Below are 26,088 nucleotides of genomic sequence, written 5' to 3' on the forward strand. Positions count from 1 at the left end.
AAATCAATAAGGACAGGAAGACTGTGAATGCCAGCATTAGAAAGACTGTCGACCGCTTCGATGGAGTGATTATTGAGCATCTGCATATCAGGTTTTTCGACAACTCCATTTTTTTACGCAACGGAGTTCATTTCTCCAAGAAAGGAAATGAACTGTTTCTGACAAGCATCCGCACAGCCATCCAGAAAAGTCTTCAGTCACGTCACTGAAAACTGACTTGAGACTTTTCTTTCACAGTCCAGAAAACCATACGTTGTTCATTTTAGGCAATGTGAGCAACATATAGCTAACATGTGCTCTCTTTTTTCTTTTCCTCTGCCTCTCACCCCCCAACCAGTCACGACAGATGGCTGCCCCTTTCTTAGCCTGGTTCTGTCAAAGGTTTCTCCCTTTTTATAAGGGAGTTTTTCCTTTCCACCGTTGCCCAGCACTTGCTATTAAAGGAGATCATTCGATTGTTGGGGTTGATAGTTTAGAATCTAAACTAAACTAATAAACATAAAACATCAGGTGAGGGGTTCACATAGTAGGGAGCACTACAAAAATGTAGTGTAGTAATTGGCGGCAAATCAAAAATAAAAAAATAAAAAATTGAAAAATATCTCTTACTGCTCTGTTTATTTCCTTAAATGAACACTTGTACTTTTTGTCATAGAAGAATAAGAATATTAATATGAATATGAACACCAAGGCGTTCCCAGGCCAGCCGGGAGATATAATCTCTCCAGCCTGTCTTGGGTCTGCCCCGGGGCCAAATGCCTGGTGGCACCCTTGCCTCCATGGGCACCTTAACTCAGCACTTTTGGCGCCGAGAATGTATTTTATGAACTAATATTAGTAGGCTGAAGCCTTTTATTTCAGCTGTGATTGTTTTTGTTATTAAGATACATATTAATATGTTTTTTAAGGATCAAGATGTGGGTTTGTTTTTCCAGCTTCATTAACAGTTGTTTTTTCAGAGATCAGATGTCCTCACAGGACAACATATACAAAAATATGATTTTACAGAATATGATGCATCGGTGTGGATTAAACAGTGTAATAGTTTTGATATTTACCTTAAAGAGCAGTAACGTTAATCAATATTGCACAGATAGAGAAAATCAGCAAAGTTATTGGCTTTAGTTTTGATATTTTGCCAGTAAAACAGTTTTATGTCTCCTGAGGTCTTTTCATTGTTTTATTGTTTCTTTTGCTAAAGAAAAAAATCCCTGCCATTCCTCATTGTTAGCTAATCATGAATCCATCACTGGATCACACCCAATTGCTAGCACAATAATCATGTTTAAGGTTGTGAGCTGGTGTCTGATTTGTGTTTTCGTTAAATAAAAGACATCATCTGCACAAATGAACAACTTCATCAGAAAACAGAAAACTAAGTGTCTGATGCTAAAATACCACATATGTTCCCTCCTATAACAAAAATTAAAAACTAACGATTATTTACAGTATTATATTTTTTATCAGATATGTTCTCATTAGTTTGTATAAGAATGATTAAACTGCATAGTGACAACCAAAAAAACTGGTTCACTCACACCTTAGACCGATGTTGGACAACATGCCTCCGTCTAATGTTAAGTCAGTCTTTGCATTTTTTCCAGGTAACTCCCACAGGCATGACATGATGATTAAAGCTTGGATGTGTAATCTGTCGTGTGTATTATGTGCTCTCCAGCAAGATAAATTCATGTTTTTTATATTGTTTAACAAAACTGTTTGCAACACAGGGTACAGAGGCCTGTTGATTCAAACAGGTTTGTTTAGATGCACCTTTTTTGAGTGCATGTTTTGTATGATAAGTTTTAATCTAAATAAACACTTTAATTAGTAGCTTTAAATAACAGTCATCATACCCTGCAGAATTAGAGACGGAGCAGCCGAGCTATGTAAAAAGCGTAAGGGGGCGTGTTCGCGGTCACGTCCAGAGGGTGTGTGGGCAGAGACGCTCCAACACGAGTTACTACTGAGCAAACTCTGGCTCCAAAAGTGGAACATGGCAGCGCCCACAAGCGGGATATTTTGGCTTCATTTTCGCACAATGGGAGGAAGTGCTGTCGCATCGTTCATCTTTTTATACAGTAATTGGTTAGGACCAATCAGCCAAACAGCAATCTTCTCCTTAAGAAATTTCAAAAATATACAAAACAATATATATAAAACTTCATAAGTCGACAAAAATAAAATCCAGAAAAATCATGTCGCTTTTCAGATTCATGATTCTTTCGGTTGCATCATAAAGATGTTTCAAGTTCAAGTTTATACACTTAACCTTAAGTTGAGGTCTTTCATGTTTCTTTAACACAAAAAAATCCCTATTCAGAAATCTCTCTTCTATATGATGGTATGTGTGTGGAAATGTGTATGCGTGTCTGTGTGTGTACAACGGACCACACAGCAAGCATTTGTTTGGCCTGCTAATATGGCGCCTCGAGCAAAAATCCTGGCCACGCCCCATCCCTTAAGATCCCGCTCCAAAGTCCTGTTAACCTACGGATCTAGAAAGAAGACGCTGCACTTTTAACTCTGAGGGAGATGGAGAATGAGCCTATTTCCAAAAAAAAGTGGAGTGTGTTCCTTTAAGTACTATATTGTATATATTGTCAAAAACTAAAGTGTACACACACACACACACACACACCATCGAATGGAAGACAGATTTCTGAATGAGGATTTTGTTTTTGTTAAAGAGACATGAAAGACCCCAAGTGTACATAAACAGTTGTTGTATCTTGTTTACTGTCTGTGAAGGTTCTCAGTCATCCAGGTCATCGTAGTCAAAGGAGCTTGCAAAGAAAAGCGTCTGGACTTCTTTAAGTTACTTGTACACTGGTACAGATATGTGGACGACACCTGGGTCAAAATCAAGACACAAGAAGTGGAATCCTTCACTGCGCACATTAACGCTGTGGATAAAAACATCAAGTTCACCAGGGAAGACACAAAGGACAACTGTTTGCCTTTCCTGGACTGCGCTGTGCACATTGAAGAGAACGGCAAACTCAACATCGAAGTTTACCGGAAGCCCACACACACGGACCAGTACCTCCTCTTTGACTCCCATCACCCTTTGGAACACAAACTTGGAGTAATTAGGACCCTACACCACCGGGCAGAACCCGGTGCATTTCAGACCCAGCAACACGCTCAGACAAAAACTGGTTCACCCGAAAGACAAAACGCCAAAACACAGACTTAACAATGTGGTGTATGCTGTACAGTGCAGCGAGGAATGCCCAGACCTCTACATTGGAGAGACCAAACAGCCACTTCACAAGCGCATGGCACAACACAGAAGAGCCACCTCCACAGGACAAGACTCAGCAGTCCATCTGCATCTTAAGGATAAAGGTCACTCTTTCGAGGATGCCAATGTTCACATTTTGGACAGAGAGGACAGATGGTTTGAAAGAGGAGTGAAAGAAGCCATCTATGTCCACTGTGAGCGACCATCTTTGAACAGAGGCGGGGGTTTACGACACCAACTCTCTGCCATCTATAATCCAGTTTTGAGATCCCTTCCCAGACGCCTTAACGCCCACTCACATCCTGGGCCATCTGACCTCAGGAATTCGCATGATAAGGTGGGGCCAGGTTTCACAATGAACACACCCGAAACTCTGGCTGATTGGGACCCACACCCAGTTTCACACCTTGGCTCAGGCGATTAGAAGATCATCAGGGGGTCCTTTTGTCCCTCTGTGGGGGGATACTCCCACTAGGTTTATATCTGGGACTCTCCACCATTTGACCTTAGAACTGAAGAAGCTTCTCGGATGAGAGGTGAAACGTCTTCAAGTAACTTAAAGAAGTCCAGACGCTTTTCTTTGCAAGCTCCTTTGACTATCTTGTTTACTGTATCACTGACAGATAATTAATTTCAAAGTAAAGTTAATGCTACATTATAGTGAGATATTTTGTAATGTGAAATACTGTAAGCAAATGAATAAACAACCTCATTCTTGCTAGACCTTTGACTCAGATGTACATAAAACATTGTTACTTTTATTATTATTATTATTATTATTATTATTATTATTATTATCATCATTATTATTATTTCACTAAATATATTTTAAATAAATGATACTTTGATATACATTCTACTGTAAGGTTGTAAATGTATTTTCTTCACCCTAAAATATCTTTTGAAATGTATTTTGGTCACACTAAAGTGATGGTTCATCATAGAAAGGAAGGCCTTGTCTGAATGAGAAAAACTCAGAATCTCTGTCTTTCTTTTCTGGTTTAGAGACTTCAGGAACTTATTTTTTTCCATATATGATGATGATCATGATGAATGAATTATGATCACATGGAAAAGATACCGTTTGTATGTTTAATAACATGAAATATTATTTCACACAACTTCTTACTTGTATACGGTAAGTGTTTAAAGTCAGTGACAGGTACTCAGAGATATTGCGCTCTCTGCTGCCCTCTAGGCCCAACAGACTGTCAAAACTATTTATTTGTATCTAATTATCATGCAGTTATAAGCATAATCTATGTACTATGTAGAGTACAGATCAGAGTAACATGCAGTACTGTAAGTGAAAGGCACTCTTGAGTTAAGAACACAGTATGGTATTTATTCCTCCCTCAGCTCCTTCCTCTCAGCTTGGCACCTATTCAGACACTCTTTGCACAGGAAGCTTTCTTTGACTAGGTAAAAGCTCTCTGAAATACTGACTGGTTTCTCAGTGGGTATCTTCTCAGCAATAATTGGATTCCTGTCCATCTTGATACTCTCCAGCTATAAGTGGCAGCTGGGGAGGCAGCTGAATCTGTTATCAGAAAGGCCAATGTGGCAGAGCTCCTTAATATATCTTAAGTCTATATACTGCAGAAATATACTAACCCTAAAGCTATAAAAACTATTGTTGTATGTGAAAAAAAAATGAAGATCCTTCAATCATTTTACTCTCTGGCTTAATTAGATAAACTCCCCCCCCTCTAGCGTATGTGTATTGTATGTTCTGGCTAATGCTTGTTTGTTTGTTTGTTTCTGGTACACAATTTCTGGAAGTACGAAACCTTTAATGCAATACTGTTTAATTTTACTTTGTATTGTACTAATCTTTAAATAAAGATCTTTAAAAAAAAACCTGCAGGAGATTAACGTTGCGTTTTTTGACATTTAGGTTCACACTCCACACCAGTTGGTGGCGGTAATGCACCATTTTGCTGTTTGCTAACCACCTATAAATAATATAAGGAAGAAGGAGCAGAAGCTCAACGTCGCCATGGCAAGCAGAAAAACTTCCCGGCCAAACCGAGACAGCGGGGACAAATACTCAGTACTATTACCCACCTACAACGAAAGAGAAAACCTGCCTTTAATAGTGTGGCTGCTTGTCAAGTATTTCGGGGAAAGGTGAGTTACTGGGAACTAGCAAAGGCTTTCCGCTTGTGCTAGCTAACGGTGGAAGTCAATGATGAGCTGTCACTAAACAAGTGTCAGCTGCTCGGCTTCAATGGATCAGTGTAGGATTTCAAGAATATAAGAGCTGTAAGGGTAATGTTAAGCTTACTTATTGCTGCCGTATTCTTATATTTCATTTGCCTTTTGTTTTTTGTTTTTGTTTTTTGCAGTGGTTTTAACTACGAGATAATTGTTATTGACGACGGAAGCCCAGATGGGACACTGGAGGTGGCAGAGCAGCTTCAGAAAGTCTATGGGGAGGACAAGATCGTAAGTACTAAAGCCGTAAAGATAGACATGTTACTTTAAGAAGTACCAACAGTACATCACGAAAGTTAGATACATTTATGAAATAAGAGCGCATTTTATATGTCATAACGTTGTTTTGCTTGGGAACTATTTGCCATAGTATTTACTGTCCATGCCAAAGGATTTACTTAAACTATTTTGTGTTTCAGCTGCTACGACCAAGAGCAAAAAAATTAGGCCTAGGTAAGTATTAAACTATGTCAAAATGAGTGTGTAAGCTTTAGTACATTTTGTTATCTGCTCATAAGAATGTTTGTCTTGCTTTCAAAGGCACTGCCTACATCCACGGCATGAAGCATGCTTCTGGGAACTTCATCATCATAATGGATGCAGATCTTTCCCATCATGTGAGTGGAGCATGTTTCAGTCATACTGTCTGTGTTTGTCTTTTAATTGCTTGACAACAGTAAGTGGTAAAATTCTACATGTCTAACTTACAGTCTCAATATCAACCCCTAAGGTTATCTTTCTGATTAAGAGGTTAATTGTATATCAGCAGTTACTTCTTTTAGATCGGCTGACAATTCGTTACTATTCCCTAAAGCAGGGGTCTCAAACTCGCAGCCCGGGAGCCACTTGCGTCCAGAGATGGGCAGTAACGCGTTACTTGAAACGCGTTACAGTAATCCGATTACTTTTTTCAAGTAGCGAGTAAAGTAAGGGATTACTATTGCAAAAACGGTCATTAGATTACCGTTACTTTCCCGTAGGAACGCTGCGTTACTGCGTTACTAAAACCGTGACAGTGACGTAAGCGAGTGCGACGTTCGTGACAACAGCTGTGTGCAGATCAACAATGGATAACATATCGAGTGCGGGAGAGAGTATGAGCATGCAGCGTTTAAAGCGTGGAAGTACTGACCTTACTTTAAGTTTGATTCCATAAAAAGTGACAAAAACATTAGCGTCCGCTGTGCGTGGGAAGAAAACTTTTTTACAGTGAAAAAAACCCCTAAACTTCCAAGCAAGCACCAAGTGCGCTACCACGTAATGGGAAACTCACAGAGAAACTCGCGGATTCTTCCACTGACCGCTGCGGCACACCTGCACCAGGGCAAACCTCCGCCTAACCTACTCCTGCTTTACAGGTGAAAATAGAGCAAAAGGACCGCTAGTCTTTGACTTTATTTATTTTCTGCTCTGTTTTACTTGCATCTATTTGAAAGAGTGAGTGTTAACACACACAAAAAAATTATTTTATGTGCTGGAATGTGCAGAAAATAGGTTTAAATATTAAACAAATTTCTTCCAGTCAGTAAATGTTGCATATAATTAAATTTTTGCTTGATGCATAAAGTTAAAAGATTAAAACTAATAAAACAAGTTTTAAAAAGAGACTTTTCCATTTGATTACATTTTGTATGATGGATTATGTAGAAAAAGTTGAATTGGGCTGAAAGATCTATCGCTTTATCACCTATTCAGGTTCGTGTTTTTAAAAAGTAACTAAGTAATTAATTACTTTTGAAAATAAGTAATCAGTAAAGTAACGGGATTACTTTTTGGGGGAAGTAATCAGTAGTTAGTTACTGATTACTTTTTTCAAGTAACTTGACCAACACTGCTTGCGTCCCACGTCACCCCTACTTGCGGCCCCGTATATTGACGTGAAGAAATATAAATATATATATATATATATATATATATATATATATATATATATATATATATATATATATATATATATATATATATATATATATATATATATATATATATATATATATATATATATATATATATATATATTATATGCGCAGTTTGGCCCTTGAAGTTACTGTTTGTTGTTGAGTGTTAATATAATAAGTTTTTGAAAAAGCAAAAAACTATTGGGGCAATCGTGGCTCAAGAGTTGGGAATTTGCCTTGTAAGGTTGCCGGTTCGAGTCCCGGCTTGGACAGTCTTGGTTGTTGTGTCCTTGGGCAAGACACTTCACCCGTTGCCTACTGGTGGTGGTCAGAGGGCCCGGTGGCGCCAGTGTCTGGCAGCCTCGCCTCTGTCAGTGCGCCCCAGGGTGGCTGTGGCTACAATGTAGCTTGCCATCACCAGTGTGTGAATGTGTGTGTGAATGGGTGGATGACTGGTTGTGTAAAGCGCTTTGGGGTCCTTAGGGACTAGTAAAGCGCTATACAAATACAGGCCATTTACCATTTAATATGCAGACAACAAGAGCGAGTATAAACATGTTCAGGGATTGATTGACTGTGTTAGTTCAGTGAGAGAGTTATTTGTAAAGAAAACAATTTTCACTAGCACTGAAGAACTAATGTGTGAACTTATGTCTGCTTATTTGGTAGGTCAATGAAGGGCTAAAAAAATGTGTATTCACATTTGCAGTTTTGTCTTGTTACACAATATTTGAAATTTAAAAAACAAACAAACGAAACACTACATTTTCAGAAATATTTGTGGGTGTTTTCAGGTTTGTTTGTTATTGTACTACTTGAAGACTCATTTAAGTTTGAGACCTGCCCTGAAGCCTAAAACGTCAATTGTTCTTACCTACAACCAGCAAGATACCAGGTTACTGGTATACATTCTGCCATTTCTAATGTGCCTAAAATGTTATGTACAACATGTTCTCTGTCTGCTATTTCTTGTCAGCAATAATCTTAATGTTTTTCTTTTCCATTTCAGCCCAAGTTTATCCCAGAGTTTATTCAGTAAGTGTCTCTGAATTCCCATTTCCTATATTTTTATTTCTGTAGAGCCAGACTTACCTGGCTGGATTTTAGGGACCAATGCCAGTGGTGATTTACAGGGAATAAAGAAAGAATCTACAGTTGTGAAACAGGGGGGGAAAGGCTGGGATATGGTGGACTGAAAATCAGTGGCGACAGAACTGCAAACACTGTGATGAAATATGAGGAAACTTGGATTTTTTTTTTTTTTATTCTAATCATCATCAACATATGAGAAGTCAAGGTAGAGCTTGAGTGTCTACAGACACCAGTGAATCTGTGTGCATGGCTGCATGTTTTTTTTGTTTTTTTTTTTAGAATGCCAATGATTTTTAGGCTACATTTAAGGTGGTTACACCCAAATATTCACTTCTAAACTTCTCAGAATTGTACAAATTATGTTTTGGCACAACTCCAATAGGCACCAACAACACAAGCATGATGGAGAGGTTCAGCTGAATAACTGAAATCCATGTAGGTGTGATGTAGCAGTGAGCTGTGTGATGTAGCAGCTACAGCATTTTGAATTTCATCACAAAGCTGAAGTAACATGGGAGTCTGTGGTAACTGACTTGATCCTGAAGCCTCAGTGATTATTAGAGGAAGTGCAGTAATTTGGCACTTCTGTATTCTGCTTTAGAGTAATGTGCGCTCTGCCTTTATGTGAAGCCAATGCTCATCTACATTCTTTCTAATGGCCAGCAGGGGGCAGTTCTTTTGGATGCAAAAAGACTTGCTTTTGTACTGGATCATAGGAAACCAAGCCTCACTGTCTGCATGTTGTGTATGAAAAGAGTAAAGTGTTGGTTCAGGTAACATATGTTGATACATACAGCACAGTCACAGAATAGCAAACAAGTGTTAATGTTAGACATAACCTGAGTAAATAAAAAATAAATAAATAAATTGTTTGATGATCTGATGGATGTAGAGAAAAAAACAAAAAGAAAAACTTTGCACAGCACTGTTTGTCTGTCATAGCTCAGTATCAGCCAAATATTTCAGCTAACAAATACTAAATCAGCTCCAAGAGATTAATATTTGTTCAGTACCTCTGCCTCGGATGACAGTTTTTAGTGTCTTTCCTTTATTTCAAATACCTTTTTGTTTTTGTTATGTCAGGAAGCAGAAGGAAGGCAATTACGACCTGGTTTCTGGTACTCGATACCGAGGGAACGGAGGGGTTTACGGCTGGGACCTTCGCAGGAAACTCATCAGGTCACTACGGGTTAACACTTTGTAATCAGTTTCCACTCACCTAATAGGCAAGAGGCTGACGTTTTATATTTCTTCTTTTTTTTTTTTCTCCTCCCCTTCCTTCTCTTGTTCACAGTCGGGGGGCCAACTTTTTGGCTCAGGTGTTGTTGAGACCTGGTGCTTCAGATCTCACAGGCAGCTTCAGGTAATTGGTGTTACTGTTGTGATGCTGTGAATTAAGTGCTACTGACTCTTACATTAGAGCTGTATTTTCTTTCACTACTGCTGTGTTTATTTATTTATTTTTGTTATTGTTTATTTTTTTTTATTTTTTTTCCTCCACTGACTGACTTCAGACTATACAAGAAAAAGGTGCTGGAGAGTCTTGTTGAGCAGTGTGTGTCCAAAGGCTACGTCTTTCAGATGGAAATGATCGTCCGAGCCAGACAACTCAACTACACAATCGGAGAGGTGAGGTTCTCTCTCTCTCTCTCTCTCTCTTTTTACATTTTTTTTTTTATTAATGTGTTTAATTTTCAGGTAGTTCAGTGTGAGAGAAATCATTTGTGTCATTCGTTCTCTTGTTTTTTTTGTTTTTTTTGTTTTTTTTTGTTTGTTTTTTTAAGTTGAGGATTAAAATTTGGGGATTAAAGAAAATGTGGGTTTTTTGGTCATTCATGTCTTTTGAGTGCTTTTTTCCTCTTGATTTTATGCTAATAGAAAAATGAAAAAGCAGGCCAAGAAAACGATTTGATTCTCATATTTAATCAGTCTGAATTGTGTGAGCAGGAAGCTGCTGACTTGTTTAAAAAAAAAAAAAAAAAAAAAAAGGAGTAATAAGTATCTCTTTTTTTTTTTTTTTTTAAATGATTTACAGTTTTTGGCTTGCTATTAGGAGCTTTAAAACTGCATTCTGCTTCATTACTCACTTTTAGAAGTGCTGTAATAAATTTTAAAACCAGTTTTTAGGGCAATTTCACAGCTTTGTCTGTGTCCAGACCACATAGCTTCAAAACCAATATGCGTATATGGGTCATATACACACAGAAATAGACTTCATAGCATGTTTGAGACTTCTTTTTTTTAAATATAGGATAGAGGAGCAATTTAAAAAAATAAAATAAAATCTGCATTAAATATCCTATTAGAGCAGGTGTAGCTTAAAAGCCACTACTCTTGCTAGAAGGTATACAGTGACATTTACGGGTTAGTCAGATGACAGTCGCTCTTTTTCTCTGGCTCGATGACTGTGGTACTCATGCTGAAAACACTGTGTCCTCACTGATTTGTTTTACTTATAATATGCTTGTGATAGAAAGTCTCTCTTTATTTTATTTATTTATTTATTTTTAGTCTGTGCTTTTGTTGTTACGTACTTTTGGCTATTTATTGTTTCCCTAGGGATTTTCACAGTGGATAGAAGTGCATGAGTTCTACAGCAGAGGGGTATACTATGAAACAAGTTCAACACAGCCAGTTTTCATTGTGTTAACTAGTGTGAAAAAAAATCTAAAACTGCTTTCAGCGTGCTCACATAAAACGAGGTGTTTGACACGTCATGTGACTCTTCTGCTTACAAAGATCCCTTTGAATAACATTATTAGACAATGATGATGATAAATTGGTCATTTAAAATCTATAAAAACATAAAAGAGTGAAATGCAGCACTGTTGCAGATAATTAATGCTGTAGAAGTTATTAATCTTGGGATTTAGTGCACAGAGCAGTAAAATAAACATTTTAATTTAAGGGAATTATTTTAATGATGAGTGCGCCTTCGGTGCTGCTGTTTACTTCTGTTTTCTAGTAGCTGCAATTCCAGGAGTGTAAAATAGTTAGCAGTAGATCAGAATCAAATATAAAAACATTTAACTCCAAATTAATACATGCATTAATTCATTCCCATAACATGCACATAGGAAATGTGTTCTATATCCATAATAACTACTCTCAGCTCCTCCAATGTCACAAAGAGTCACTGCAGCTTGTAGCTCCGCAATATGTGATTCGGCAGTTTTCTTTCCTAACACAACGAGAGAGGGATTTGAGTCTTTTGTTCAACCTTTTTCCTGTTGAACAAGTGTGTTAACCGCTACACTGTGAAGCCACCCAAGCAGAGGATCTATATTGCACTTAAAACATGACGTGAATAGTAGAATCTGTGAAAATTTCCGGCAGTTTTAAACCGAAACCCTGAACACAACCCGCTCCCAAGCAGGTTGTGTGTTCAGCATAAGTTACCATGGTGATTTAGCCAGGTAAAAAGAGATCCACTTTCACCCACAGAAACCTCAGACTTTAAGCTCCAGATAGCTCGCTAAGAACTTGATTTTCCCTCGTATTACACCCCTCAAGAGTGCAGTAACTTGTACACTCCTTGAGGCTGACTTTGTGCCTCCTTCTGGTATCAAACCCATGATGTCCACACTATGGAGTCACTTCCTGTAGTTTAGGTAAAGTTAAATATTATCTCAGTGTTCATGTACCGTAAATCCCGGACTACAGAGCGCACCTGATTAAAAGCCGCATGCTCTAATTTTAGAAAGAGAATCAATTTTGTACTTGTACAGGCCGCACCGGATTTTAAGCCGTATGCGTTTCACTTGTAATATGAGATATTTACACAGAAATATTACACGTGAGGATTTTTAACGTTTAATTTAATCTGTAAGGTAACATAAACATGGTAACATACAAAAATACATACTGCAAATGCTTTTTTTTTCGAACAGCACCTGTAACACGGCTACCTTTAAGTATACGTACGTATCGGTAACACGCAAATTACGTTGCTCATGGGGTTTTTTACGGTGCACAAACAACATTACAATGTCTCTTAACAACCGGTAAAAATATATACCGTATATATACTACTTATCAATTTTATTGGTCTACTGTTACCAGGCAAAATGTTTTTGGCCGCATGAAAAAAAAAAAAAAAAATGCATTAGCTGCACGTCAGTATAAGCCGCAGTGTTCACAGTGTGGGGAAAAAAGTAGCGGCTTATGACCCGAAAACTACGGTAATTTCTTTTCTGAAAGCTTCATTTTTATTTCAGTTAAGAATTTTTTATTTTATTTTTTTAAATGCTTTTAGTTTTTAGTTCAGTTTTAGCCATCTATATTTACCATGTGCAGAGACAATTTGACACAGTTTCACATTTGTGAAGTTATTATTTTGTTATATTAAACATGTAAAACTAGGTCAAACCCACCTACAGACAGTTTTCTAGATATGAGTAAAGTCTACTTTTAAGCTAAAGGAAGTGTTCAGAGTAAATTAAACTAATGTTAACTCTTCTCTTAACTAGTGAATCCTCTGATTTTTTTTTTTTTTTTTTTTTTTTTTTTTTTTTTCTTCTTCTTCTAAAACAAATCTGTTGTTCTTCCAACAGGTGCCCATTTCCTTTGTGGACCGAGTTTATGGAGAGTCCAAACTAGGAGGGAATGAGATCGTATCGTACGCAAAGGGACTGCTCATGCTTTTTGCCACAACATGATCAGTTTGTAAAACCCACAGGCCTGTAGTCTTTCTCTCACTGTGTTTATTACAGTTCTATCAGAATTGTAATGAGGAGGGGGAAAAAAACTCCACTTGCCTGTGGTCAGACAGCAACATGACAGCAAATACCAAGGGAGACGTCTCTCCCTGTTAGGTGTAAATATAAAAGAAGTCCCTGTCAGTAGACCTTCAAGAATACAAAAGAAACATAGTGCTTTACATTCCCATCATCCTCTTTAATCAGTTTCTGGCAAAGCGTCTCATCATTCCCGCCCCAGACAGCTGACGGAACTCTGCATTAACAAGCTGTCACATGACTTAAAGTGCACACTGAAGTGCTCCACCTATGATTGATTGTATAGAATTAAACTGTTTTTTATCACTGGCCTTGAGATTTTTTTTTCCTTTTGGGATGCAGGCAGCTTCTCTTACTGATGTTCTTTATGGAGTTTAAAGCCTGAAATAAACATGATTGTTTATTAATATTTTGGACACAGAACCTCCAAGCTCTTTCAGTAAATTGGCTTTTTCCTGATAATTGTTGTAGTAGTGACTCTATACGGCCCTTATGGAAGTTTAACTCTGTCATTCTCAACAAATAAATATTTTTCTTCCCATTTCTTCATTGCATATTAGGGGGGAAAAAGTTCCATTTGTAGATTCTTTACTGGTTTTCAGATTGCTGTAAATGCATTTAATCACAACACCATTAACCTTCTGGATTCCACTGTTATCACGCGAGTCTACTGACAAGTCTGCGTGTATTAGCAGAATGCTACCATTTAAAGGACAAAATGAGCTTCAGTGTAAGAAAAAGTCAAGGACATAAGTTGTTTCATTATGGAGAATGTCGCCAGTGCCCCCTGCAGGGCCCCCGCTGAATTTCGACCAATTCCTGAACAACGGCGTTAACGGGAGGTGGAGTAACTACATCCAAACTTTTGGACCACCCTACAGTAACTCTGACCGTGTTCTCTTCAGAGGGTTAGGCTGATGAGGAGTTGATCAGTGATGGTGTTTGGCCACTGAGTAACCTTTAACCTTGTGTTATTTAAATTTCAAGTAAAGGAATAAATTTGTGTTTTATTATTTTGTGTTGGTTTCTTTGTTTTACAAACATAACACTCATCATCCGTATTTCCGTATACAGTTGGTCCTGTTAAAGAGGGACTATAAAAAACCTTTACCAATTCTCTTCGAAGGTGTAGGCTTTTTTTTTATTAGTTAAAAACTTGAGTTGGGTTTCACATGCATAAAATCAAGAACTGTGTACACTGATCACAGCTCTGTGAGTGGTTCAATACTGTTGATCGCACATGTGGCTTTATTTTGAATCCGATATATTAAGAGAAGTAATTCTGGACCTCACTGATGTTTGAACCCCAGCTCGAAAACGACTTATTTAAACTGAAAACAAGCCAGATGTTGTGTCTCACCAGAGGCTTACCCAGACAGATGGTAAGTAATAAGGTAATATGGTAAGGTTCATTGCTGGCCTTGAAACAGGAGTTTGGGGCATTCAATTATATTTCATAGTTCTCCCCACTACGCTTTTACATACTGCTCCTGAGGCTTTAATGGTCAAGCCTCTACAGCTCTGATATGCTACATGGTAGAAATATGCTTTAACTGGAAGAACACATTATTATTATTGCGTCTGCCCCTTGAAAACTAGCTCATAATGAACAACCCATTCCACAGCCTCAGCCAGTCAGGAAACTGAACATCAACACTTGACATTAAATATCACATGCAAGGCTGGCAAGCAGCTGCTGTATTGCATTGCCCTCCACAGCAAACCTGAATACAATAGAGTGGCATGAGTGTGAGTGACAGCGATGATGGGGTGAAAAGGTAGGATGGGCAAAAATCCACCCGACCTGATGGAGAACTTTTGTCTCACTTTATCCATGTGAATGCAGTGACACTCTGGACTGACTGCTGATAACAGAACTATTCTTTGGAGCAGCCCTTCTCCTGGCACTGTACAGGAAAGTAGTCCCGGCCACTTCGGTAGGCTCGGGCAGCTATAGTACAGCGCCACCTAACGTTGCCTCAGTCGTTCATGGCACTCCTGCTGAGTGCTGAGGCACTGTGTTCATCCGTCCCTCCACAAGGGAGGGGATGGGGTGGGGGGTGGGGTAACGCCAGATGTAGCCAGAATGCGCGTGCGCACTACTCCGGTGGAAACCTACTCCGGTAGGACGCCCGCTATCGGTGAGTTCCCGCAAATACTGTGTTGGGTTGTTTACCCCACTGAGTCAGACACCGACACCAAATGCCTGCCGCAGGGTCTGATAGACGACACGGGTTTTCCTTTGAACATACATTTGCTTAATTGGTTAAATTGATTGACAGACCAATCAAGAGTTTCTAATGAGCCGGCCTCGCGAGGTTCTCACAATTTATGCTAATCAAGTCGATGTCACTTCCGCCCCTTTTATTTGCGCCATTTTGGATAGGGCAGTTTCTAGGCTGGATGTGTATTGTCTGTCAGAGAAGAGAATGGGCAAAGCGTTATCGGCTAACAGGCACTCGTAGGTAGAGTTAAATGCGATTTATTTGAACGAGTAGTTGTTCCTCAAAAACAAGGCATGTGCCCACCCTCACCACTCCAGGGAATGGAGCTTTTAATTGTCTAATGAAGCTGCAAGGCTTTTCGCTGCCGTTGGCCGACCGGAGGGAAGAGGATAGCCCTTGTCGGCGAGGGACATTCGGGTTTGGAGGATAGACTCGCGTTCGGTCGACTCGTTCTTCTGGCGAAGCAAGCTGTCACCTTAAAGGATATTGGTGGAGAAATCCGAGCAAGTGAAAGTGTCTCTACATCGCCTCAGCCATCCTGAGGTGACACATTTCACTGAGACGGGAGCGCTGGATGTGAACGCAGGTAAACTTGTCTGTCTTAGTGTTCGGCGTTACCCTGAGGGAGTGAGAGTTTGCTGTTAGCCGTAGCTACCTGCGCTGATGCGGTGGGTGGCGATGAACTACAGCTAAGGTAACTTGGCTGTCGATGTTCTGTTACTCCCTGTAAGGGGCGCAAGCTCAAGTTGAATTACTTGTCCAGTGGGTTTGTTTATAGCAGCCAACAAAAACTAAATGCAGACAGGTGTTGTTTGTGGTTAAATAAGGGCACAAAAGGTGGGACTATTATTATTATTGTTATTATTTCAGCCAGTGTTGTTAGTGCGAGTTTGGCTAGCCTAGCATGCTAACTTAGCGCGGTGTGTCCCCATTCTTTGTCAGTGACAGCATCTCCCTGCCAAATCTATCGATTTGGATTTTGCCAGATGTTTATCACTGACACCAGCGTGGACCCAGCGCACGATTTATTTGTCTCCGTCGCTCATGCCGCCGGGCTTGCTGGTCTTTGATGCGAAGAAGGCTCCTGGTGTCGAAAGTGTAGCTGTATTACTGGACACAGAGTTGTCTTCAACCCGGTATAGGTTGTGCATTTTACATGTCTACAGCCGTACCCGAGATCATGCGGGTTTGCATTTGAAGCCTCAGAGATGATTAGAGCGTGATCAGAGGTCAGCCAGGTGAGAATAGGGTTGTGATGCACTAGTAACGCTGAGAGGATGGCTGTCACTTGACTGGGACAAGAGTCAGGTTATGATCAGGAAATATCAGCCTCATATACATCTGTAATAGCAAGTGCTGCAGGCAAGCATCAAGTTCAATGATACAACTGTGCATTGAAAGCTTGAAAGCATCTCAAACTTTTTCTGGTGTCAGAGTGGACATGGATGTCACCAGAAGCTTCTGCCCTCATCCCTACATTGAACGTAGAAGTGTAAACAGCAGCTGGGAGACAGGTTTTTGTGTCCTGGTGAAGGACTGAGTGAGGAATTCTGTGGTTCTGTTTTCTTCTTTTTTTTACACCACCATGATTGGGTAGGGGGGCCTTTTTCTTCTCCCTGATCTGAGAAGAGCTGAGAGCTGCCTCCTATTGCCTTTCCTTCCTTTCCTCTTCCTTCTCTCCCTCCCTTCCCTCCTACTCAGCCTCTCCTGTTTCTTTTTTCCTCTTGCTCCTTTCCTTACCCCCCTTTACTTCTATCCATCGCCCACTCTCTCACCCTCTTCCATTTTCTCTCTCCCCCTTCAGCCTCTTCCCCGCCTTTCCTCACCCTCCCCTCTGAGCCTGTCTGTCCAACCTCCCTGCCTCCCCATCCCTTCCCCCTCTCCACTTCCGTCGCTCACTCTGTCCTCTCTGCTTTCCTATCATCTCTCTCCTCACACTCCTTCTACCCTCACTCACTCCCCCACCCTGCCTCTCACTCTCCCTCCTCCTTCTCCCTGCTCCCTCACCCACCACCACCTCATCCTCTCACACTCGCCCTCCCCCTTCCCTGATTTCTCTCGCTCCTTCTGTCCCTCCCCTTCCTCCCTTCCTACCCCCCCCCCCCCCCCCCCCCCCCCACCACCACCACCACCACTCCCCTTCTCCCACTGCAGACATATTGTAGAAGCTGCTGCTGACTCAATAGGAGGCGCCATTCTGTGATGGTATTGCGAGGCAGGGAGGAGAAAAAAGGGGGCAGGCAGAATATAGGGAGGCTTACATAATGGAATTCCTCTCTAGCGCCATCTACAAGTAATGGGCGGAAGCAGGATAGAGACACATAGAGGGGAAGTGGGCAGGGGTGTGTGAGGTTTGCACTCCCTTTTGCTCAGTTCCCACTGTAAGACCAATGTGAGGCAAGTAGAACTGTGGGGCTGCTGGGCGGATTGACAGAAAGGTCTCCTCACTGGACCAACAGATGGTAGAATCCACAGCCCCACTCAACTTGCGTTTTCTAGAAGGGGAAATAAGCTGAGGTGTTCACAGGAATTGTTTGGGAATGTGCTGTTTATTGTCGCTGAGCTGCCTTCATGCCGTTGTACATCAGTGACCTTTGACCTCAGTAGTTTGGAGCTTTGATTTGAGTAGATGCATCAGACTGTTTGGTAAATACATTAACAACACTTGTGTCCTTTGGTTGACTCACTTTATTGATAAGTGATATTGATAATAACAGCTGGGAGGATCTGTGTGCTTCTGTCTTTGCATTAGCAATGACACTTCTAACTCGTTGAGCTCTGGCTCGCCTGGTGGAAGTTGTATCCTGGCATCCATGTGCATTCTTGTGCAAATGAATGAGATAAAGCAGGAACCCTGTTATGAAAAATCCCACAACTCGATGTCATAAGCTCTGCAGGGTAACATTTACATTTTGTTATTCTGGGGTCTGAAAAGGTTTTCTGGAAACATGTTTGCATCACCCTATTAACCTCTGTGAGAGAATAAAAGCTTTGCTGCTAGCTATTTCTGACAGAACTTGGTGGCATGTGTCAACGTAGAGAAAGCCCAAGTGTGTGAGTTATGAAAAAACAGCCGAATTCCATTTACCTGCTCCAGTTGTGTGGTTCTTGTATTGTTTGCCCTGGCCTACTGGGGCATTTTAATAAAGCAGAGCTATTGCTCAGAGTGTTGCTAACACCTCATGTGTTTTCTGCCCTGTCAAGATGAGTGTCCTCTGTGGAAACTGCCTTTGTAATTAAGACAGGGGTTAGTCTTAACTGAGTGACGAACATGCAGAAATTCCACAGTAAAAGTGAATCTTTTTAAGGACGCAGGTTTAGTTGGGTCATTGAATTGTAGTGTCTTGCAGATGAGTCCATACAGTCACAATATGAACATCTGCACAAAACTTTGCAGTCACAACTCGTTTCCACGTCTCAGTAAAGTGATAATAAAGTCAAAATACAAAAAAGACATTACTTTAACAGTTGAAAGTTGTGTTCTTCGTGTCTGAAAAGAAGTTTTGAACCCACAATCTTTTTTAGGATTTATGAAAGGCAGGTTACATCATGTAAACTGTGCATTTCAGCTAACTGTTTATTCCCTGACCTTTGGCTTCAGTTACCAGACACCTGTCCAAAATCTGCCCTGCACCTGTTGATAGCATGGATGTGTTTGTGTTTTCTGTTCAGGCAGGCAGAATGTTCCAGCTCCCCGTCAATAACCTGGGCAGTCTGCGGAAAGCAAGGAAAAATGTCAAAAAGGTCCTCGGAGACATTGGCTTGGAGTTCTGTAGAGATCACCTAGAGGTGAGTGTGCAGGCTTTGGTGTTTTTTACAGTTATGCATGCAGCATCTATGTAGATAATTTCTTAAAGTATTAACTGGATTCTTAAAATAGTATTTGAAATATTATGATGGTAAGATTAGATTACTCATTTTTTTTGACATGTTATTTCATTTAGGAGAAAGATGATCCTCGTCATAAAAAAAACAGTGCAGTAGTCAGAAAAACATCTCAAACTCCACATGCCTCAGTCAGTATGTTAAAGTTCATAACACTACAACTAGGAAAAGATTGAGAAAGCCATGAGAAAGTCTCTTCTCTCTTAAGCAAATGCCTCACAACAGCTGTCCAGCACGGTGGTGGAGGGTTGATGATTTTGGGTTTTTTGCAACAATAGGACGTGGGCATCTTTCAGTCCCTTAGTCAGCCTTCAACTCCTCAATATACACCAACGTATTCTAGAGTCAAATCTGAGGCCTTCTGTCCAACTGTTAAAGCTAGGCAAAAACTGTGTCATGATTCCTAGCAGAGCAGGAAATCTACAGCAGAATGACTTAAAAATAATAGAATCAAGGTTCTGCAATGGCCCACTCAAAGTCTCGAACTTAACCCAGTTTGAAATGCAGCACTGTGACTTTTAAGAGAGCTGTGCATAAATGAATACCCACTAACTTCAGTGAATTGAATCGACAGTGTAAAGAAGGGTGGGCCAAAATTCTTCTACAAATATGTAAAGGACTGAAAAAGTCACAATGAAAACAATAAATAAAAGTGTGTGCAAACGATATCAAAAGCATCACCAACTGAGTTCTTTAGACACAGTTTGCAGTTACGTCACTAACTGCTGCATGCAGCTTGTAAGTTTAGGTGTAGGAAGCATAAAAAACCTGCAAACTGTTGACCCTTGATTTTTTTGTTTACTTTGTTTGTTAGTTCCCCTCTAGCTACTGATGCAATGCTGAGCAAGCTTTGTTCAGTCTGTACTGGACTAATATTGGGTCCAAATATCTGATTGGTAGATGATGATGAGAAACCTTAAAGTAAGTGTTTTTCAGATAACTGTAAAAAGGTGCAGTCACAGGTGTGAGTTACTTAAAATAAAATGGAAAACTCAAATCCTTCATCTAGTTAGTGTCTGATTGACATGCAAGAAGGCAAAAATAACTTCTCCATATATACGTATCTGTTTCATTCTTTGTCTTGTGACAGTTTCAAGTATTGTTCTGCTGAGTGATTGAATCTTTTCACTTATTTATGTTAAATTCTTTGTTTGCTAGGACTATAAAGACTTCACTCCTCCTGAGGTGTATATAAAGCACACTAGCTGGGAGGATGTCTGTATGTGGGAACCATCGCATACCAAAGCCCAGGTGTGTGTGACATGTAATCGCAACTTCTTTTGCACATATTGTAATATATTACTCCGGTTTTTTTTTTCATTTTAAACACGTGTATAATATATAATTATAATGATTTGTTTAAATCACAAAAACAACCTTTTTTTTGTTGTTGTTGTTGTTTTTTTGTCTCCTACCATCTTTCTCTCCAGGACTACCGCTCAAAACCTTTCTGCTGTTCTGGCTGCCTCTTCTCATCCAAGTACTTCTCTGCGTACAAAAGCCATTTCCGCAATGTACACAGCGAGGACTTTGAAAACAACATTCTGCTCAACTGCCCCTACTGCACTTACAATGGCAACAAAAAGACTCTGGAAACACACATTAAACTTTTCCACATGCCCAATAACACTGTGCGGCAGGGCCCCGGTGGTATGGCGGGAGCTGGTGGGATCATGATGAAGGACGGGCTGCTGAAGAGAAGCGGGGACAGTGTGGAACAGGCGGTGTACTACTGCAAAAAGTGCACCTACAGGGACCCTTTGTACAATGTAGTGCGAAAGCACATCTATCGGGAACACTTTCAGCAGGTGGCCCAGCCCTACATTGTGAAACCAGGAGACAAGGCTAATGCTCACAACGGTGGCACAGACGGTACTAACACGAACAACGTGAGCAGCAACCAGATTCACTGCAAGAAGTGTCTGTTTGTTCCACGGACCTATGAGGCACTAGTCCAACATGTCATTGAGGACCACGAGAGGATTGGTTACCAGGTCACTGCAATGATTGGACACACCAGCGTGATCGTCCCCCGTCCCAAACCCATCATCATGATGCCCCCAAAAACCCAAGGAGACAAAACCATCATTGGGATGGGCCCTAAAGGTGCAGTAATGGCTTCTACCAGGTCTCCTAGCTCACAGCAGCTGGGTCGACTTGTCATGGCATCAAAGACTGGTTTCAACTCTCAGAGTCTTCTGTCGGGATTGAAACACGATGCTATAGGATTAAAGGCTGGTACCACGCAGCCGTTCTCTATTGGCAGCCAGCAAGTTCGAGTTACTTTGCCCGGTAACGCCCAGGTTTCTGTGCCACAGCAGTCACACGCAGCAAAGCAGCTTATTTCTGGTGGCAGCCTACGGAGCCCAGTTATGCTCGGTGCTTCTTCCTCACTCAAATCAAACCCTCTTGGTTCACGTGTTCAAGCAGCAGCTACTACTGTAGCCTCTGTTACGGCTAAGAAAGGTGGCTCATCTGTCCTTGGCACATCCTATACCCAGAAGTGGAAAATCTGCACCATCTGCAATGAGCTCTTCCCGGAGAATGTGTACAGTTCTCATTTTGAGAAGGAGCACAAAGCAGAGAAGGTGCCTGCTGTGGCCAACTACATCATGAAAATTCACAATTTCACCAGCAAGTGTCTCTACTGTAACCGCTATCTCCCCAGTGACACATTGTTAAACCACATGTTGATCCACGGTCTGTCTTGTCCACACTGCCGTGCAACCTTCAATGACGTTGAGAAGATGGTGGCCCACATGCGGCTTTCACACCCAGATGAGAGAGTTGGCCCACGCACAGACTCTCCTCTGACTTTTGACCTCACTTTGCAGCAGGGTAATCCCAAAAACGTTCAGTTGATTGTTACTACATACAACATGAGAGATGCCCCTGAGGAGTCAGTGGCATTTCATGCTCAAAATAGCTCCTCTGTATCATCAGCCTTGTCTGCCTCGCTAATATCAGGTAAGAGATTAATGCCTCAGCACCCACCCAAAACACCTTCAGGGGCTGCTGACAGTGTACCAGCAAAGATTGCCCCACAGGCATCTGTACCATACAAGAGGGATGTGGGCAAGACTTTATGTCCTCTTTGCTTCTCTATCCTTAAGGGCCCAATCTCAGACTCACTGGCCCACCATCTGAGAGAGAGGCATCAGGTCATACAAACAGTTCACCCAGTAGAAAAGAAACTGACTTACAAGTGTATTCACTGCTTGGGAGTTTATACAAGTAACATGACTGCCTCCACTATCACACTACATTTGGTGCACTGTCGAGGTGTAGGGAAGTCCCAGAATGGGCAAGATAGCCGGGCAGCCCATTCTTCTCGGGTCAGTCCGGCTCAGAGCAGTGCCCTCAAACGGGCCAGCTTTGATAGCTCTGAGGCTAGTGCACCAAAACGAAGGAGGCCAGGACCGCCTGGGGAAAGGGCCCACCCCAGGGATATCAATGGTCCGTCTGGATTTGTAGAAAACCCAGATGAACCTGTAGTCCTGGCACTTGACCCCAAAGGATACGAAAACCTGTCATACGAATCCAAGAAGGCATTTCTAACGCAGTATTTCAGTCGAACACCATATCCTACGCAAAGGGAGGTGGAGAAGCTGGCAGCCAGCCTGTGGCTGTGGAAGTCTGACATCGCCAGCCACTTTGTCAACACAAGGAGGAAGTGCGTACAGGAATGTGAAACCCAGGGCGCCAGCGTGTTGCTTGGGTTCAGTATGCATGAGCTCAGCAAAGTTAGCCACGAGCTGGCGTTCGGTCAGGATGGCGTGTGCGAGGGCAGACGTGGCAAACGGCGGACATCTAGGATGCATATGGGACTATCGGAGCAGGCTCTGCAGAGACACAGGGAGCTTATAGCTGCTAATGGTGGCATAGCTCCACTACCAAAAAGAAAGCCAGCTGCGAATGTGGAAGATACTAAAGCAAAGCCATCTGCCCCAAATCCCAACAGTGCCAGCAAAGACCAACCCAAGACAATCAACAGCACCTTACCACAGAAAATGCCTCTAGACCTCTCCGAACCTATAGCTATCGACTCTGACAGTGATGAGGAAGAGCAGCAGGAGGATAACAAGGAAGCAGAGGGAGAGGTACATCTCCATGGTAACCAGCAGCTTACTGGAGCTAAGGAAAGAATGGAGCCAAGGACAAGGGCCAAGATTGTTTCAGATCTAGATGATCTCTCAGACGACGACGATGATGATGACGATGACGATGAGGATGACGACGATGAAGATGAAGGGGCGCACGTCGAGAATGGTTTTGGACCCACAGAGGGCTCAGGAAGACAGAGTGCTAAAGCAAGAGACACTCTACCCATCATCATTCCCAAGTTTGTCCCATCATCAGCAAGAAGCAGGAGAGACGCAGCCCAGCTGGGCAAGCAGCAGGTGTGACTGATAAAAAATCAAAAGACTCGCACACTCAAGAGAGGCAGTTAAGATTTGATCGCCTCGCCTGAACTGAAGGACACTGCACAGCAACGCTAGGCATCTGTGAAGGAGGGAGCGACGAGGGAACTCAAACACAAGCCATCCAATGACTTCTAAGGGCAGCAGCTAGGACTCATGTAAAGATTTGTGAACAAAGTTTAAATGTTGTTTTTTTTGTTTTGTTTTGTTTTTCCCCCAGAGCAGGGGAGGGAAGGTGTAAAGATACTGACGTTACACCAAACAAAGTTTTTTGCCTTCTATATACTTTAGTACATTGGGGTGGAGTCCTAACGGTGATGTAGCCATTGAGCTTGGCTTAAAATACTGAGATGTTTTGAGGTCAGGCTTTGAAGCTGACCAACTAATCCATCATTTTTCATGTAGTTCTCCTCAGATAGGTAGTGTAAATTTGTACAGTCTTTTAGACATGTTTGGACACATGATGCTGTACATGTACTCTTAAATATTTGCTATTACCTGTGTGTAAGGTAGCCTCATATGTTCTACATTGGTATGCTTAACATACAATAGGTGTTGCTTTGGTGGCTGGTATTTTCTGGTATGTTTATTTTTTAACCAAAACTAGTTTCTTTGCAAAATAATATATCTATAAATAAACGAACAGTTTTTTTTGTTTGGATTTTAGATATTATTTTAATTTTTAATGAATTCTTTTGTGGAATGATAGTGGAAAGCAGCATTTCAGCCACTTTTTGCAGCCTCTTGCTCCTTATCCCTGACTGTACTGTACTTGCCTTCTATTTTCACAATTTTCACTCGATGTTTTGCTCCCCCTTCAAGACTGGACAGTAATCAGCAAACTGACATCCACAATAGTGAAAGCATTTTTTTTTCCAAAAAAGATATTGTGTTTTATATGTGTTCTTTGAATTGTGTGTATTTGTTTTCATTTTCCACTTTAGCATTTATGAACAATAAAGTGCTGTAATTGTGCTTCTCAGACAGTCAAAGCGACACTGGTTTCTTTTTTCACATACTCGAGACTTTGAAGCTTTGAATGCATTTCTTCTTAAAAGGGATTTATTAAGCTTTATTTTCTGCCATATAATCTGACTGATGTAGAATTTTTAAGACCGATACCAGTATTTGTTACCAGTGGATATATCATTTTTCTTTAAGACAAATAATGTATCAAGTCTTACTGCATTGCGTTTGTGTTATTTAGGAGTCCTTACCAAGGTACAAAATAATCTTGTGGCAAGAAGGATTGATTGTGTTCCAAATATGTGTTACCAATGGAGAATTTGCAGAATGCCCTCTGCTGGACAAATTATGCAGTCACTAATAACATGGGTGAAGGGTGTTTCTCCCATCTTTATTTTTTTTCTTTTTTATTTCTTATTTATTGGTCGATTTAAAATTTCCAATAATGACACACTGGCACATGGCTAATATCAGCACGGCTGATGTATCAGTCAGGCTCTAAAATATACTGTTACAGTGGTGGAGCCTCATTTAACATCGTTAAATTTTGAAATAATAGAGTCAGTGAGGCACAAGTGATCCCGGTGTTTCAGTATTTTTTTCTGCTCTTGGCTTAGTATGATGTCAGAGGGGATCTACCTGCGGTTCAAAGCTTTTGTTTTACAGGGGGCTTAAAGGGAGGAGATCCTAAGAGCTTGCATCAGTGCCTGCTATAACATAAGTAAGGCTTGTTTGAAACGGAAACTACTCCATGAATGAAAATATGACGCTTCACTTCCTGTCTGATTTCTTAAAACTGACACAGGTGCTTCTTCCCGTGTGCTGTACTCTGCAATGTTTGGTGAGTTAGGGAGAAGAACTGGAGACACATCTTATTTTACACAAGTGTCTGAACTTCCTTTGACAAATAGTTGGTATTGAACTCATGTAGCGGTCAAATCTTTGATTTAAAAAGGTGCTGTAGATGGACCATTCTCAATACTAGTTAGAGGTCGGATGGTTAATGATGGATAAAATGCTGTTAATGGTGCATTGATGGCTGTTTAGAAAAGCTGCTATGGTTTTCCAGGTGGGAGCAGAACCCAGCAGGTTCAGCTGAGATCAATCTGAATGGCCACCGGATCATTAGAGATATAGAAAATTGTTCATTTTGTTTTCTTTTACCATTTCAGCCTGTCCATAAATGCAGTTTGGAAAAAAAATCGCTGCCAGTTCCCGCAGTAAAACTGTAAGCTGGCATAAGTATCACTCTATTCACTTGTACAGGCCACAAGCCACATATTACCCACTACTGAAATATATTGACCACACTGGACCAGGATTTAGGTCTCATTAAGAAATGTGAACTTGTGGTACATTTATAACGCACCAACATTTATGTACATTGCTCTATTGCTCTTT

General features: G+C 40.9%; 2 protein-coding genes across 2 annotated transcripts; both read left to right on the forward strand.

The window, feature by feature from the left end:
• The first annotated feature begins 5,192 nt into the window (after nucleotides 1-5,192).
• Nucleotides 5,193-14,203, forward strand: dpm1 (dolichyl-phosphate mannosyltransferase subunit 1, catalytic). Its single transcript, XM_084917867.1, has 9 exons — nucleotides 5,193-5,377; nucleotides 5,596-5,695; nucleotides 5,884-5,917; nucleotides 6,005-6,081; nucleotides 8,372-8,397; nucleotides 9,538-9,633; nucleotides 9,749-9,817; nucleotides 9,969-10,083; nucleotides 13,008-14,203. The coding sequence occupies exons 1-9, from the start codon at nucleotides 5,247-5,249 to the stop codon at nucleotides 13,110-13,112; spliced, it is 753 nt and encodes a 250-aa protein (XP_084773993.1). The 5' UTR covers nucleotides 5,193-5,246; the 3' UTR covers nucleotides 13,113-14,203.
• Nucleotides 14,204-15,537: 1,334 nt separating this feature from the next.
• adnpb (activity-dependent neuroprotector homeobox b) lies at nucleotides 15,538-24,707 on the forward strand. The gene is made up of 4 exons (XM_084917567.1): nucleotides 15,538-16,001; nucleotides 19,088-19,204; nucleotides 20,459-20,551; nucleotides 20,731-24,707. The coding sequence occupies exons 2-4, from the start codon at nucleotides 19,097-19,099 to the stop codon at nucleotides 23,704-23,706; spliced, it is 3,177 nt and encodes a 1,058-aa protein (XP_084773693.1). The 5' UTR covers nucleotides 15,538-16,001; nucleotides 19,088-19,096; the 3' UTR covers nucleotides 23,707-24,707.
• The last annotated feature ends 1,381 nt before the right edge of the window (nucleotides 24,708-26,088 follow it).

This window comes from Perissodus microlepis, chromosome 20 (assembly GCF_051167445.1).
Source record: "Perissodus microlepis isolate ML-2025 ecotype Zambia chromosome 20, ASM5116744v1, whole genome shotgun sequence".
In the NCBI taxonomy this organism is placed as follows: Eukaryota; Metazoa; Chordata; class Actinopteri; order Cichliformes; family Cichlidae; genus Perissodus; species Perissodus microlepis.